Source organism: Periplaneta americana, chromosome 8 (assembly GCF_040183065.1).
Source record: "Periplaneta americana isolate PAMFEO1 chromosome 8, P.americana_PAMFEO1_priV1, whole genome shotgun sequence".
NCBI classification, from domain to species: Eukaryota; Metazoa; Arthropoda; class Insecta; order Blattodea; family Blattidae; genus Periplaneta; species Periplaneta americana.
This window is the reverse complement of record NC_091124.1, coordinates 4,732,530-4,748,385: the sequence shown is the minus strand read 5'-3', so window position 1 is coordinate 4,748,385 and position 15,856 is coordinate 4,732,530. Positions and strand designations below refer to the sequence as shown.

General features: G+C 30.6%; 1 protein-coding gene across 1 annotated transcript in view; it reads left to right on the top strand.

The window, feature by feature from the left end:
* Positions 1–15,856, top strand: part of fw (CUB and Sushi multiple domains furrowed) — a 242,425-nt gene that overhangs the window by 192,126 nt on the left and 34,443 nt on the right. Inside the window, exons 6-8 of the mRNA XM_069832281.1 lie at positions 3,023–3,145; positions 10,006–10,296; positions 12,453–12,602. Coding sequence (XP_069688382.1) covers positions 3,023–3,145; positions 10,006–10,296; positions 12,453–12,602 — 564 coding nt within the window. The remainder of the gene's footprint in view (positions 1–3,022; positions 3,146–10,005; positions 10,297–12,452; positions 12,603–15,856) is intronic.

Genomic DNA, 15,856 nt, shown 5'->3' with positions numbered 1-15,856 from the left:
ATCAGATTATTATGAAATTATGACAATGTTTGGGGATGTAAAAGTTTTGGGCAAAAACTTGCATACTTATGATTTAAAGTCGATGACAGAAAATATTGTAAAAGTCAAATTACCATTTAAAATATCTGAGATGAGAGTACTTACGTACCAAGAACTTGTAAGAATCATGTAAAGTGTTATGTACAAAACACATATTTTTCTGCACCAATAGAAGTTCAAGTGTTTAAACCAAGAAAGACAAGTACTTCTGTAATGTCTAAAGCATCTGACCTTTCGCTGGTGAACCATGTCAGTAAAAACAAAGCTAATGATATGAGGAAGTTAATGAGTTACTTCCATAATGGTATTTCGGAGAGGGGAAGCAAGGTATTTTATGGTTAAGTTTTAAAGGGATGAACCAAAGATTCTGACAATAGAATGGATTATGATGAACCACTGCAATGAGATTATTGTGCACGATTTTGATATTCAGTGATATGTGTATGTATTGCACAAATAGAAATAGTTAATTCATGCAAATAAAGAGTTCTTGTGAGTCAATAACAAATTTTGAAAGAAAAAGAAAAATGCTTGAAATTAGGTTTCAGTATGTTCAATTAGCTGTTTTTAATTCAGCAGTACTTAAACACTATTTTAAAATACGTATTAATGATTTTGATGAGGATTTTACAGCTGCGAATGAAAAATAATTAAACATTTTAAGGCATGTGCATTTAAAAAAGTGGATATGTTGAGTTTTGTGAAATTCTTAACTTTTGTCATATTTTTTTCCAAATAAATAAGACAACAATAATAGTTGCACTTTATATCAATTAATGCATCTCTGAAAGAGGAACAATGTCCAATTTTTTTCAGAATTATAGCATCAAAGGTCTGAGAATAAACTAAAAAAAACGTTTCCTTTAAAATTTTTAGAGTGGCGTTTGTTGAGTTTTGTGAAAACGGTCCTCAATTACAGTCCATCAGATCTTCGAATCAAACGGATACTCTATTGACAAGGAAAGCTTTACAGTTCCTTGTGAACTTTGTTCCGTCATTAAATCATAATTTCTGAGTATTATGTGATCAATTAAACTCAATACATTTTTGTCAACTTTCGCAATATAAATTACTTCCACTACAATTCTTCAAATTTACGTCAATATTCGCTTTCCCATATAAAAACGGTATTCATATCCGAAAAGTAGAGAGTTTGAGGATTTCGTAGATAAATCACATGATGGAGTTAGAGTAATTTAAAAAATCAACATGGAGGTTGATATTTTCGTGGGATAGCCCATCTTCGAGCTCTTTTAATTGTCTACCAGACAGTGTTAAAGATTCGCCGTATGCATCGTTTAAGAGAACTGTTAAATCTGCTCTGTTGGCAAGACCTCTTGATATTGTCAATGATTTTAACGGTATTTTGTAAATTTAAATGTTATGACATTTATTTTATTGACGTTGGTAATACATTGTAATATATCTGTAGCAATATAATTACCAGTGTTGCCAATTCAGAGGTTTTCCCGCTAGATCGGCTTTAGTTTAGCGGGTAAAATTTATGAAATTTGTATTGCTGATATAGGGATTTAGCGGGTATTTTTAGCACTTAGAGCGGGAAAATAATCTCATTATACATAGACAATATAGCAATTTAGCGGTTTCTGCACGACTTCACAGCGGATTCTTAAGAATCGAGTTGGCAACACTGATAAATACTACTACTACATTGTAGTGCGATACATTATGGGCAGATGTATATGTGAACAATGTAGTTTGGTTTGTTCTATATGTTCACATCTTGGAAAGAATAAATAAATCAGTAAACCTCACAACGTTTCGAAGGTTCGATGTACCATTTATTATTGAATTTCCAAGTTTATAGAACCCTATTTTACCCGAAGGTATATTAGGGCTGTAATTAAATCATACATATTATAGCCCTGTACAAATAGTTACATAAAATGTATACATAATTATGACATAAAATACACATATTACATTAAATGTGTATGACAATAGAAATCATATTTATATTATACAAATACAAAGATATAAGATAAAATAGATATAATATATAGAAATAGATACACAATATATGAAATGCAGACATATTACATACAGTACTTTCCTGGACATAACACACACAGACTTGTTACTTAAAAAAAATAAATAAATAAAAAATAAGAAAAAAAAAGTATTTCGTAGAAATATACATATTACTTTTAAGGACGTATATGACATAAAAATGACATGAAATAGACATGACATACTAGTGCATGTTCAACACACAAGACATAGACATATTATATACAATACACAGAAAAGACAAATAAAAGGAAAATTACATAAAAAATATATGATATGAAACAGTGATATTATAGCTATTAAATTTATTATTATTATTATTATTATTATTATTATTATTATTATTATTATTATTATTATTATTATTATTATTGTTATTGAATTTCCAAGTTTATAGAACCCTATTTTACCCGAAGGTATATTAGGGCTGTAATTAAATCATACATATTATAGCCCTGTACAAATAGTTACATAAAATGTATACATAATTATGACATAAAATACACATATTACATTAAATGTGTATGACAGTAGAAATCATGTTTATATTATACAAATACAAAGATATAAGATAAAATAGATATAATATATAGAAATAGATACACAATATATGAAATGCAGACATATTACATACAGTACTTTCCAGGACATATCACACACAGACTTGTTACTTAAAATAAATAAATAAATAAATAAATAAATAATAAGAAAAAAAAAGTATTTCGTAGAAATATACATATTATTTTTAAGGATGTATATGACATAAAAATGACATGAAATAGACATGACATACTAGTGCATGTTCAACACATAAGACATATACATATTATATACAATACACAGAAAAGACAAATAAAAAGGAAAATTACATAAAAACATATATGATATGAGACAGTGATTCGATGTACCATATAAGTGCAGTGTTTGTAAGGTTGGTATCCTGTATTTGCAGAGGAGGGCGTGACCAAGACGTTCACTTGCGCGCGCACGCTCGTGGGTCAGCACGTGTTCCTGCAACTAGTGGGCGTGGAGGGCTCTCTGTCCGTCTGCGAGGTGGAAGTATTCACTACTGAAGGTAGGACCTTTGCCATTCCAGTCAGAACGAACCGGCTAGAGAAGGAGAAGCTAGGGTGAGGTGTGATGGCTGGCAGAGTATTATCTCCTACCTCTATGTTAATTTGGAATCAGTGTACTCATTGCAACCAGGTACCCACCTATGACGCTGTTTTTTTTTTAATTTGGTTATTTTACGACGCTTTATCAGCTACTATGGTTATGTAGCGTCTGAATTAAAAACAGCAGATTGTGTTATTCCATACTGTAAGAAGGTACAGGCAGGCCATGACAGCCATTTCATCAAATACCTTACTGTAATAATACCGGGCAGCTGTATACTACCAGCATTGGCGTGAGTGCGAAATATCGCGGACCTGACATCTAGCGGAGAGGGATGGAATTACGTCCACATATACAAATATTGTTCACACTTGTGGAGTAACGGTCAGCGCGTCTGGCCGCGAAACCAGGTGGCCCGGGTTCGAATCCCGGTCGGGGCAAGTTACCTGGTTGAGATTTTTTCCGAGGTTTTCCCTCAACCCAATACGAGCAAATGCTGGGCAACTTCCGGTGCTGGACCCCGGACTCATTTCACCGGCATTATCACCTTCATATCATTCAAACGCTAAATAACCTAGATGTTAATACAGCGTCGTAAAATAACCCAATAAAATAAAAAAATATATACAAATATTAACATAGCGAGATTCGGACTATTGTTTGAAACGTGAGTTACTAATGTGGAATTATATATGAAACACTTAAGAAATGTTGAATAATATTTAATGTAAAATTATTATTTTATATCATAGCTGCATATTATGAGAAATATTGCATACTTCATATTACTTTCCGTAATTAATTGTTACATATTTTGTCTTTGGTTTACCGAGACAAAATCAATCTGATATTAGGAATGAATTTACACTAATGTTTTATATACGCATTGCTGACAACTGCAAACATAAAATTGATAGTAATCTGATGCTTGTAATAATTAGTAAAGGCATGTGAACAACAATAAAACTTAATTTGATAAAACCTTAAAATCCAATACATTTTAACTTCTATTTATTTATTAGGTCTAAATAAAAAAACTAATTTGTATTTTTCAATCAACACAAAGACGAAGGAATTAGGCCTACTAAAGAATGTTGTGGACTCACGTTTATGATCCCTCGGAAATCGGAAGTACGATTTGGAGCAATTTGTAATGCTGCAATTGTCACAATTATAAACAGCACATATACAGTACCTGGCCACATTATTATAATCACTCACATTTTTACTATATTTTACATATTACTTCCTCATTTGAACTCTGGTTTCCTTTCTTAAGCAGAATTCACATTACATATTTAATTTTTAAACAATACTAAGTATAATTACAATTATAACAATGTTAATTCAAGAAATATTGATAAATAACCACCCACACCTCATTTTTACAGAAATTTCAGTATTTCGTACGACCTCCTTTGGCTTTAATTACAGCTTCAATTCTCTTTGGCATGCTTACAATACACTTCTGTATTATTTCCTGGATCCTCTCATTGTGATTCCAAACATGTATCAGCCTTTCAATAAGTCGAACTCTGGTAGTAATAAATTCTTTTGCCATCTCTCTTGTTATGAGGTCCCAGACGTTCTCAATGGGGTTCAAGTCCGGTGAGTTTCCTGGCCATGGCAAAAGTGGAATGTTTTTGGAAGCCAGAAACGTTTTGACTCTCCTAGCAGTGTGGCAAGGTGCACCATTTTGCATAAAAATATATTTCTCCCCATTTGGGAACCATTCATTCAGCTGAGGGATAAGCCTGTTTTCCAATACCTGGAAATATTGATCTTGTTTCATTGTTCCCTGAACAATGTAGAGTAGTCCTCAACCTTTGCCTGATATCAAAGACCATATCATGACTGATATTGGGTGTTTAACTGTGTTAACCAGGCATCCAGGAGCAAAATTTTCTCCCTTTCGTCGACGAACAAACATTGCTTTGTCCATCAAACACTGAAAGGTTGATTCATCGGAGAAGCAAACCTGAAAATTGTCAAAGAAACTGATAAAAACTCTAAATTTTGTCTTTAAGTATTAAATACAATATTCAATTTAGAGTTTTTATCAGTTTCTTTGACAACTTTCAGGTTTGCTTCTCCGATGAATCAACCTTTCAGTGTTTGATGGACAAAGCAATGTTTGTTCGTCGACGAAAGGGAGAAAATTTTGCTCCTGGATGCCTGGTTAACACAGTTAAACACCCAATATCAGTCATGATATGGTCTTTGATATCAGGCAAAGGTTGAGGACTACTCTACATTGTTCAGGGAACAATGAAACAAGATCAATATTTCCAGGTATTGGAAAACAGGCTTATCCCTCAGCTGAATGAATGGTTCCCAAATGGGGAGAAATATATTTTTATGCAAAATGGTGCACCTTGCCACACTGCTAGGAGAGTCAAAACGTTTCTGGCTTCCAAAAACATTCCACTTTTGCCATGGCCAGGAAACTCACCGGACTTGAACCCCATTGAGAACGTCTGGGACCTCATAACAAGAGAGATGGCAAAAGAATTTATTACTACCAGAGTTCGACTTATTGAAAGGCTGATACATGTTTGGAATCACAATGAGAGGATCCAGGAAATAATACAGAAGTGTATTGTAAGCATGCCAAAGAGAATTGAAGCTGTAATTAAAGCCAAAGGAGGTCGTACGAAATACTGAAATTTCTGTAAAAATGAGGTGTGGGTGGTTCTTTATCAATATTTCTTGAATTAACATTGTTATAATTGTAATTATACTTAATATTGTTTAAAAATTAAATATGTAATGTGAATTCTGCTTAAGAAAGGAAACCAGAGTTCAAAAGAGGAAGTAATATGTAAAATATAGTAAAAATGTGAGTGATTATAATAATGTGGCCAGGTACTGTACACCCTGACATTTCAACACAGCACTAATTAATAAAACTATTAACTACCCAGCAACAATATACATTGCAGTTGATTACGGCTTGTTCCGCGAGTATCTCCACACCGGCAGGTAGGTAGCAGCACCAGCGTCGTTCGCATGCAAAACTGCTAGCTCCGGTATTATTATAGTGGGTATTTGAGTTGATTGCTGTGTAGTTTGTAGATACGCTCTGCTGAAGATAAAGAAAATCTTTCAGATTAGTTTTTCTCGTAGCTCTAATGTATTATGAAGGATGCTTGTCATTCTATGCGAGCTGCAAGAAAAGAAAACTCTCTGGGTTATTAATCATAGGTTAGCCTTCTGTTGACTTCAGAGCAATGTCACATACCAAGAAGATGTGCTGTTTAAGTAGGATACACTGCATGACAGTAAGTTTTGCTTCATTATCACGTCCAAGATATATTATACAACGCGCTGTAACAACTTGGCAATGACTAACGAGACAATACACAGGGTAAAGCTTTGTTTCGGCCATAAATGAACGGCGCTTTTATGCAGATGTAGGTCTGGGTTGCAAACAATGTATTACTTACCCACATTGTCATAGACCCATAGGCCTAATTGTTTTCTTAGTATCCTCTACACCGAAAGGTTTTGTTACAACACGTATGTTATGTTATGTTATGTAATTTTATGTTATGTTATGTTTTTTATGTTATGTTATGTTATTTTATGTTATGTTATTTTACGTTATGTTATGTTATTTTATGTTATGTTATGTTATTTTATGTTATGTTATTTTATGTTATGTAATTTTATGTTATGTTATGTTATTTTATGTTATGTTAAGTTATGTTATGTAATGTTATGTTATGTTATGTTATGTTATGTTATGTTATTTTACGTTATGTTATGTTATTTTATGTTATGTTATTTTATGTTAGGTTATTTTATGTTATGTTATTTTACGTTATGTTATGCTATGTTATGTTATTTTATGTTATTTTATGTTATGTTATGTTATGTTATGTTATGTTATTTTACGTTATGTTATGTTATTTTATGTTATGTTATTTTATGTTATGTTATTTTATGTTAGGTTATTTTATGTTATGTTATTTTACGTTATGTTATGCTATGTTATGTTATTTTATGTTATGTTATGTTATTTTATGTTATGTTATGTTATTTTACGTTATGTTATGTTATTTTATGTTATGTTATGTTATGTTATTTTATGTTATGTTATTTTATGTTATGTTATGTTATGTAATTTTATGTTATGTTATGTTATTTTATGTTATGTTATGTTATTTTATGTTATGTTATGTTATTTTACTACGTTATGTTATGTTATTTTATGTTATGTTATTTTATGTTATGTTATGTTATTTTATGTTATGTTATGTAATTTTATGTTATGTTATGTTATTTTATGTTATGTTATTTTATGTTATGTTATGTTATTTTACGTTATGTTATGTTATTTTATGTTATGTTATTTTATGTTATGTTATTTTATGTTATGTTATGTTATTTTACGTTATGTTATGTTATGTTATGTTATGTAATTTTATGTTATGTTATTTTGTTATGTTATTTTATGTTATGTTATTTTATGTTATGTTATGTTATGTTATTTTATGTTATGTTATTTTATGTTATTTTATTTTATGTTATGTTATTTTATGTTATGTTATGTTATGTTATGTTATGTTATTTTATGTTATGTTATTTTATGTTATGTTATGTTATTTTATGTTATGTTATGTTATTTTATGTTATGTTATGTTATTTTACGTTATGTTATTTTACGTTATGTTATTTTATGTTATGTTATTTTATGTTATGTTATGTTATGTTATGTTATGTTATGTTATGTTATAGGCCCATTCACAATGAAAATTAAACGTAAACATAACGTAAGCATAAAACCTTGTGTCCATGTTATTTAATGAAAGCATTCACAATGAATTACATAAGCATAAACTTAATCTTAATCATAAGACGTTAACATGAAAGTTTGCAAACTCCAAACTTTCATGCTTATGTTTATGCGATTTGGTAACAGTACACAAGCGGAAAGCGTGTTTTCACTTTTTGTTTAACATCTCATGGGCTTTGCCTACAGGCAATATTTTGATCTATTGGCCGTCATGATAGCTAGGCGCGCAACATGGAATCATATGACGAAAAGTTGATTATTTTACATCTCCGTTTCTTTGATTTCAAGTATTGAAAGCCATATACTGATGCCATTGTAGTTATTAGAAACATAAATTGAATAGTGCAATTCTCCATTTTTATATAATAGATTCTGTAGTTTTGTTGATTCGGTATGTTTGTTTCCACACACGTGTTATGTTTACGTTATGTTTAATTTTCATTGTGAATGGGCCTTGGCTACTTAAGTTTGTGGCATATGTTTATGTGCTTATGTTAATGTTTACGTTATGTTTAATTTTCATTATGAATGAGCCTTAAGTTATGTTATGTTATGTTATGTTATTTTATGTTATGTTATGGTATTTTATGTTATGTTATTTTATGTTATGTTATGTTATGTTATGTTATTTTATGTTATATCATTTTATGTTATGTTATGTTAAGTTATGTTATGTTATGTTATGTTATGTTATGTTATGTTATGTTATGTTATGTTATGTTATGTTATTAATACCATCTTTCGAAATTCAAAATATCATCTCGAAAATTCTTAAAGATTCCCTGCAGATTTTACCATTTCATTTATACCACTCAGAAGATCTTAATTAAGAATATGCCATATGCTAATTTTAATTAGAGTCTTTTATTTATAAGTTTAATTTTAAGGTTATCTTTTAAGATCTTATTTTATAATTGATATCAACGGTGCTTCATTATTACATTCTATTTTTATAATAATATTCATCTTTAATTCATTATATTTGCTATTCATTTCCGGATCCTCGTGGTCATCCTTAATTAAGGCCGGACGAATTATTTTTCTTTAAATCTCTCTCTGCATTATATTATATTATATTATATTACATTACATTATAATACATTATATTATATTATATTATATTATATTATATTATATTATATTATATTATATTATATTACATTACATTATATTACATTATATTATATTACATTACATTATATTATATTATATTTTATTGTATTATATTATAATATATTATATTACATTACTTTATATTATATTATATTTTATTATATTATATTATAATATATTATATTACATTACTTTATATTATATTATATTATATTATATTACATTATATTATATTATATTACATTATATTATATTATATTATATTATATTATATTATATTATATTATATTATAATATATTATATTACATTACTTTATATTATATTATATTATATTATATTACATTATATTATATTATATTTTATTATATTATATTATAATATATTATATTACATTATATTATATTATATTATATTATATTATATTATATTATATTATATTATATTATATTACATTATATTATAATATATTATATTATATTACATTACATTATATTATAATATATTATATTATATTATATTATATTATATTATATTATATTATATTATATTATATTATATTATATTATATTACATTGTAATATATTATATTATATTATATTATATTATATTATATTATATTATATTATATTATATTATTGATTTCGCAACTATACATGATGTTCTCTTGTTTTACAAATTATCAAAGCCTGCTGACTTCTAAACATGGCCTACTAAGTTAATTTTACTCTTCACTGTCTTTACACATAGGTTTCTTATGGCAGTGTTAAATCCCTGTGTCTTATCAGACCTAGCCTATACCACACGTGGGTATATCTGAAGCGAATAGCCTTAAATAAAGACTACCCACTAATTGTAGTATGAATGGCTTCTGTATGATGGTGACGTTCAAGTTGTGCTTCTGTCGCAGAGTTCTCCAACGACCGCTGCGTGCCGGCCGGCGCGGCGGAGGACGTGGAGCTGGCGGCGTTCGCCCGCACGTGTTACGAGTTCGGCGTGGGCCGCGGGGGGTCCTTCGAGGAGGCGAGAGCGCACTGCAAGCGGCACGGCGGCGACCTGGTGCACGGCTTCGCGGGCGCCACGTCCAGCTTCCTGCTGGCCGAACTGGAGCGGCGCAAGACCGTGCTGAAGACCCAGCTGGTGTGGATCGGCGCCCAGCGCGAGCCGGGCTTCACCTCCAGGACCTGGCGCTGGGTGGACGGTGGGTGCATTCATCTGCTCCGTCCCCGTCCTGTGAGACAACACGGCACAACAAAGATAGTGAACTTGTACTTTCCTTTGGGGAATTACTCGTAACTCTGATCAGCAGGATTTATCTCGAATGTGCTACAAGTTTATTAAATTATGCTAATCTATTCATACGTTTAATTACATCTGCGATGGACGTGCAAGGATAAGTAAAGGTAAAGTCACTTGCTCCAACGAAGGAGAGCGGGTCTGAAAATAAGGGAAAGTGCTCGTCAGACTTTCTGTAAATAGCCACTGCGTAGACCTGCATGTATTTTGAAGGAAAGTCGTTCCGCTCTCAGAGTTGTCAATTCTGGGATCGGATACGAAACAAATTCTCGTAGATTAATTTTTATGTTTGTGAAAGTCTTTGGAGTTGTATGAAATAATGTAGATAGGCCTACATAATTAATATTTTGCTGTAATTCTATGTAATATTCATTTCTGTACTATAGTCCCGTCGCTCTAATTTCCGGCAGCCAATCGCGTTGCAGGTCGGCTACATTTAAACGTGTGCGTCTTGTGATTCGCTTATGAAGACGTTATTCATTTCTTAAGGCTCAATAAATACTTAATACAATCGCCCGCCATTTTGGCTCTTCCGTTGGCGTTCGCAGAAAGCACACGAAGACGTTATTTGCCGCTCAATTATTTGCTGAATTACAGTGCGTTTGATTTATTATCATAGGAGCTACGAAATGATAATGTTTACCGGTGTGGCAAATAGATTCCTCGTATGGTAGCTCGGGAACGAAAGAACAAAAATGGCGAACGATACTACCTACCTAGACTTCATAGAGTCTTCACTTCCAAAGACGTAAGCAAAGAGGAGTCACGCCGGGAATAACAGCGTCGCGACTATAGTAAGCAGTAAATTTGTGTTCGTTGTAATTCATGCGACGATGGAAGATCAATTGCCATGTTCCAGGGTATGATGACCCAGTCACAATGAAAACAACAAGGATTTTACTTGAGAATACAAACGTTACCGTCAAATTAAAAAAAAAAACAAACAAACAAAAATCGTAGCACCATTCACGATGGGAAGATACACATAATTGCGAAGATACTTGGTAACCATGGAAACATAATAACGACGTCATTTCATCATATTTTGTTCCATGCTTCAGCGCTATATGATTGTGTATTGTTTTAAAATCGCGTAGGCATAAACATGATATTTTGAAGTCTGCAGACTTTCATGTTATCGCCTGACAGTAATGTGCTTGTAAATCACAAACGTTTTCAATGTTCTCATTAAATAGCCTGACCGCAAGCCAGAGGTTTTTAAGAAAAAAATTTTATTACTGCACAGATAGGTACCGAAATTACCAAACTGGCATTTATTATTATTATTATTATTATTATTATTATTATTATTATTATTATTATTTCGAATAATAGATGGAACTAATTTTATGAAAAGCCAGACTCGGAAATAATAATGGCAACAATAAAATTGTACATATCTAGATTTTTAACTACGTATAACTTATTTAAAAATGGAGTGGCTAGTGAGAGCGTTAACAACAATGGTGAGGGTTGCGAATTGGTGAGTTAGTATCTATATAACGTTTAATTTTTATACGTTGGTGATTCTGATTGAGTACTTCACTGGCATATTCAGTCGTGCCCAGAAATGTCGATAAGACAGCTTGCAGGAGGATAACACCAAGAAGTTCTAGAATACTGACGACTCTTACCAGATAATTTTTCACATTACTTCTACATAATTTTGCTATGATTGTTGATATTAATTTCACTTTGTAATTTTATTGTATTAAGTAACTTAACGTAAATCTTCATGACTATCGCGTTCACGTATTCTGTTGTATATTCTTTATTACTGCAGAAATCCATGGCGCGCGGTAAAAGGGCGTAAGTCAGAAATTGGTGGTTATGAGTTATGAATATACGAAGAATGTACTTATGCAGATGGTATAAAAGGCATATGTCTATCGTCCATAACGATGTAGAGCTTCAGATTTCCAGCACATTATAATGATATTGATCCTCATTTCAAACTTTGCTTTTGCTGTACTGAAAACTTGCTATTTACGACGTATGTCTCTTCTCCGCGCACAACATAAATGTTGTATGATTGCCGCAAACTTGTGTGTTGCGTTGCAGGTGAGGTGGTGGCCAAGCCGGCGTGGGGCAAGGACCAGCCGAACAACTACAACGGCGAGCAGAACTGCGTGGTGCTGGACGGGGGGCGCAGCTGGCTCTGGAACGACGTGGGCTGCAACCTGGACTACCTGCACTGGATCTGCCAGCACAGTACGTGGCTCACTAAGTTAGAGAGATCAAGCTTACATGCTGTGTTATTCCTCCCATAGTATTTTTATTATTAAGAGATTTTGATAAAATATCTTTGAAAGCTTTTATAAATTGTTTATAATATTAAAAAATAAAAAATGCAACATTTTCTCACGTGATATTTATTTATTTATTTTAATTTATTTTATTTTATTTATTTTATTTATTTATTTATTTAATTTATTTAATTAAGTAATTAATTAATTTATTTTAATTAATTAATTTATTTTATTTATTTATTTATTTAATTTCTTTATGTGTTTATTTAATATTTTAATTTATTTAATTAATTTATTTATTTAATTTCTTTTATTTCTTTCTTTATTTATTTTAATTTATTTAATTAATTGATTTAAGTCTAATTAATTAATTTGTTTCATTTATTTATTTATTTAATTTATTTATTTAGTTATTTTATTAATTTTAACTTATTTATTTAATTAATTTATTTTATTTATGTATTTATTTTATTTATTTAATTTATTTATTTATTTATTTAATTTATTAGTTTATTTAATTTATTTATCTAATTTATTGAATTAATTTATTTAATTTCTTTATTTATTTCTTTCTTTATTTATTTTAATTTATTTATTTATTGATTTATTTATTTAATTTATTTTATTTATTTATTTTAATTTAATTTATTTATTTAATTTATCTATTTATTTATTTTAATTAATTAATTTATTTTATTTTATTTCATTTTATTTATTTATTTTAATTTATTTATTTTATTTAATTAATTTATTTATTTAACAGGGCAAAGCCCCAATTACAATAGACAGTACAGATATTCGCTTAAAAAACATAGAATTGCATATAACATGAAAAAAGAGATTAAACAGATACAAATGTAAATACAAATTAAAATGGAAAATAAGAAAAGGAAAAAAAAAGAACAGACAAATAGATAGTACCTAAATAAAAGACACAAGATATTACGTAAAGCTAATCTCTTACAGATATCTTCTCCAGTCTTCACCATTTTGTTGTCATTATACCGTTGCAGTGTCCAACGGGTTCCATCCAATATGCTGTTCTAGTGTTTTCTGTTGAATTGTGCCTTTTTAAACAAGTTTAATCCCCGAATAGTTAAAATCTCCACGAGCCATAAGTCGTGCTAAAGATGTTACTGTGCTAATTATGCAGTATGGAGTGTTGTGTGCTATACGAAACTGCTTCCTATGAAGTCGCAATTATCACATTCAGGCCCTTATTCACGCAGAAACCACTAGAGGCCGGACCCAGGGTAGCAAATTCGTAGGAGCGGCAACATTTTGAGAAAAAAAAATCGAGCTGAAAATAAATTTAGATATTTTTCTACTTCGCAGATATCAGCAGTGATAGTATCATACTGCATATTAAATAGTTGTTACGTTACTTTTTACTTTTAATGTCTAAAGGCTCATTCACAATGACAATTAAACTTAACGTAAGCGTTAACTTAAGAATATAAACGTTACGGTAAAATCAAGAAGTCATACCATCATTCACGATAGGAACATAAACATAACAGCAAACATACTTGGTAACCATGGAAACATAACAACGACGTCATTTCCTCATATTCTGTCGTATATTTCAGCGCTCCACGATTGTGTTCTGTTTGCAAATCACGTAAGCATAAGCATGAAAGATTGTGAATGATTCCAGTTGGTAGCCTGGGCGCAAACTTCTGTGTTGATGTTACGGTTATGTTTAATTTTCATTGTGAATGGGCCTTAAGATTTTAATAAGTTAGCTGGGGGGAACGCAATTTTTTTTCCGGCCCATGCACTACGCGAATGATCACAACTTGCCTCTAGGGTTGTGTTACAATGTTCAGGTTACAATCTGTCTTTCAGGCATAGCTCCCTACGAAGCTGACTTGAATAATTGCAAGGGGAAAACTGAGCCGGTGTCGGTTACAGTTTCTGAGTAGCTCAGTCGGTAGAGCGTTGGCGCGCTCAGCCAAAGTTCCTGAGTTCGATACCCGACAATTTTCAGGTTATTTTCAATGTTTTAAGGTACTTTTTCTCTCGTGTATGGTATGGGAGGATATCGAAGTTTCAGTAGTTAAATATTAATCTTATTTCGGCTATTTTTTAATTAATCTCTACCCACCACATTCCCTGAAAACTCGAAAAACGATGTAAGATTGTCCCCAGAATTCTTATTAACGGAGGTGTGTATATCTTCAAATTAACTACAGTGGACGCGGAAGTCCCGGCTTCTCACGATCGTTGCTGTTGTAACTCTACACCTGCCCGTGGGGCCACGCCGTCCCCCCACGCCTGGCACGTAACCTTTGGTGCCCCGGCAGTTTCAAGGCTGCAAGCAAGGAGTCATTCTCCGTAGACTCCCCTCACCTCTATGCAACCACGCCCTGCAAGTCCAAATATGAGAAAGGAGCGGCGATCCAATTACGTCGAAGAAGTGAATTTGAAATGTTTCCTTACAGCCTAACTACATTTTTGAGATAGTACTATTACTATTATTATTATTATTATTATTATTATTATTATTATTATTATTAGGCCTATTCTTATTCTTTTTCTTCTTCTTCTTCTTCTTCTTCTTCTTCTTCTTATTATTATTATTATTATTATTATTATTATTATTAGGCCTATTCTTATTCTTTTTCTTCTTCTTCTTCTTCTTCTTCTTCTTCTTCTTCTTCTTCTTCTTATTATTATTATTATTATTATTATTATTATTATTAGGCCTATTCTTATTCTTTTTCTTCTTCTTCTTCTTCTTCTTCTTCTTATTATTATTATTATTATTATTATTATTATTATTAGGCCTATTCTTTTTCTTCTTCTTCTTCTTCTTCTTCTTATTATTATTATTATTATTATTATTATTATTATTATTAGGCCTATTCTTATTCTTTTTCTTCTTCTTCTTCTTATTATTATTATTATTATTATTAGGCCTATTCTTATTCTTTTTCTTCTTCTTCTTATTATTATTATTATTATTATTATTATTATTATTATTATTATTAGGCCTATTCTTATTCTTTTTCTTCTTCTTCTTCTTCTTATTATTATTATTATTATTATTATTAGGCCTATTCTTATTCTTTTTCTTCTTCTTCTTATTATTATTATTATTATTATTATTATTATTATTATTATTAGGCCTATTCTTATTCTTTTTCTTCTTCTTCTTCTTCTTCTTCTTCTTATTATTATTATTATTATTATTAGGCCTATTCTTATTCTTTT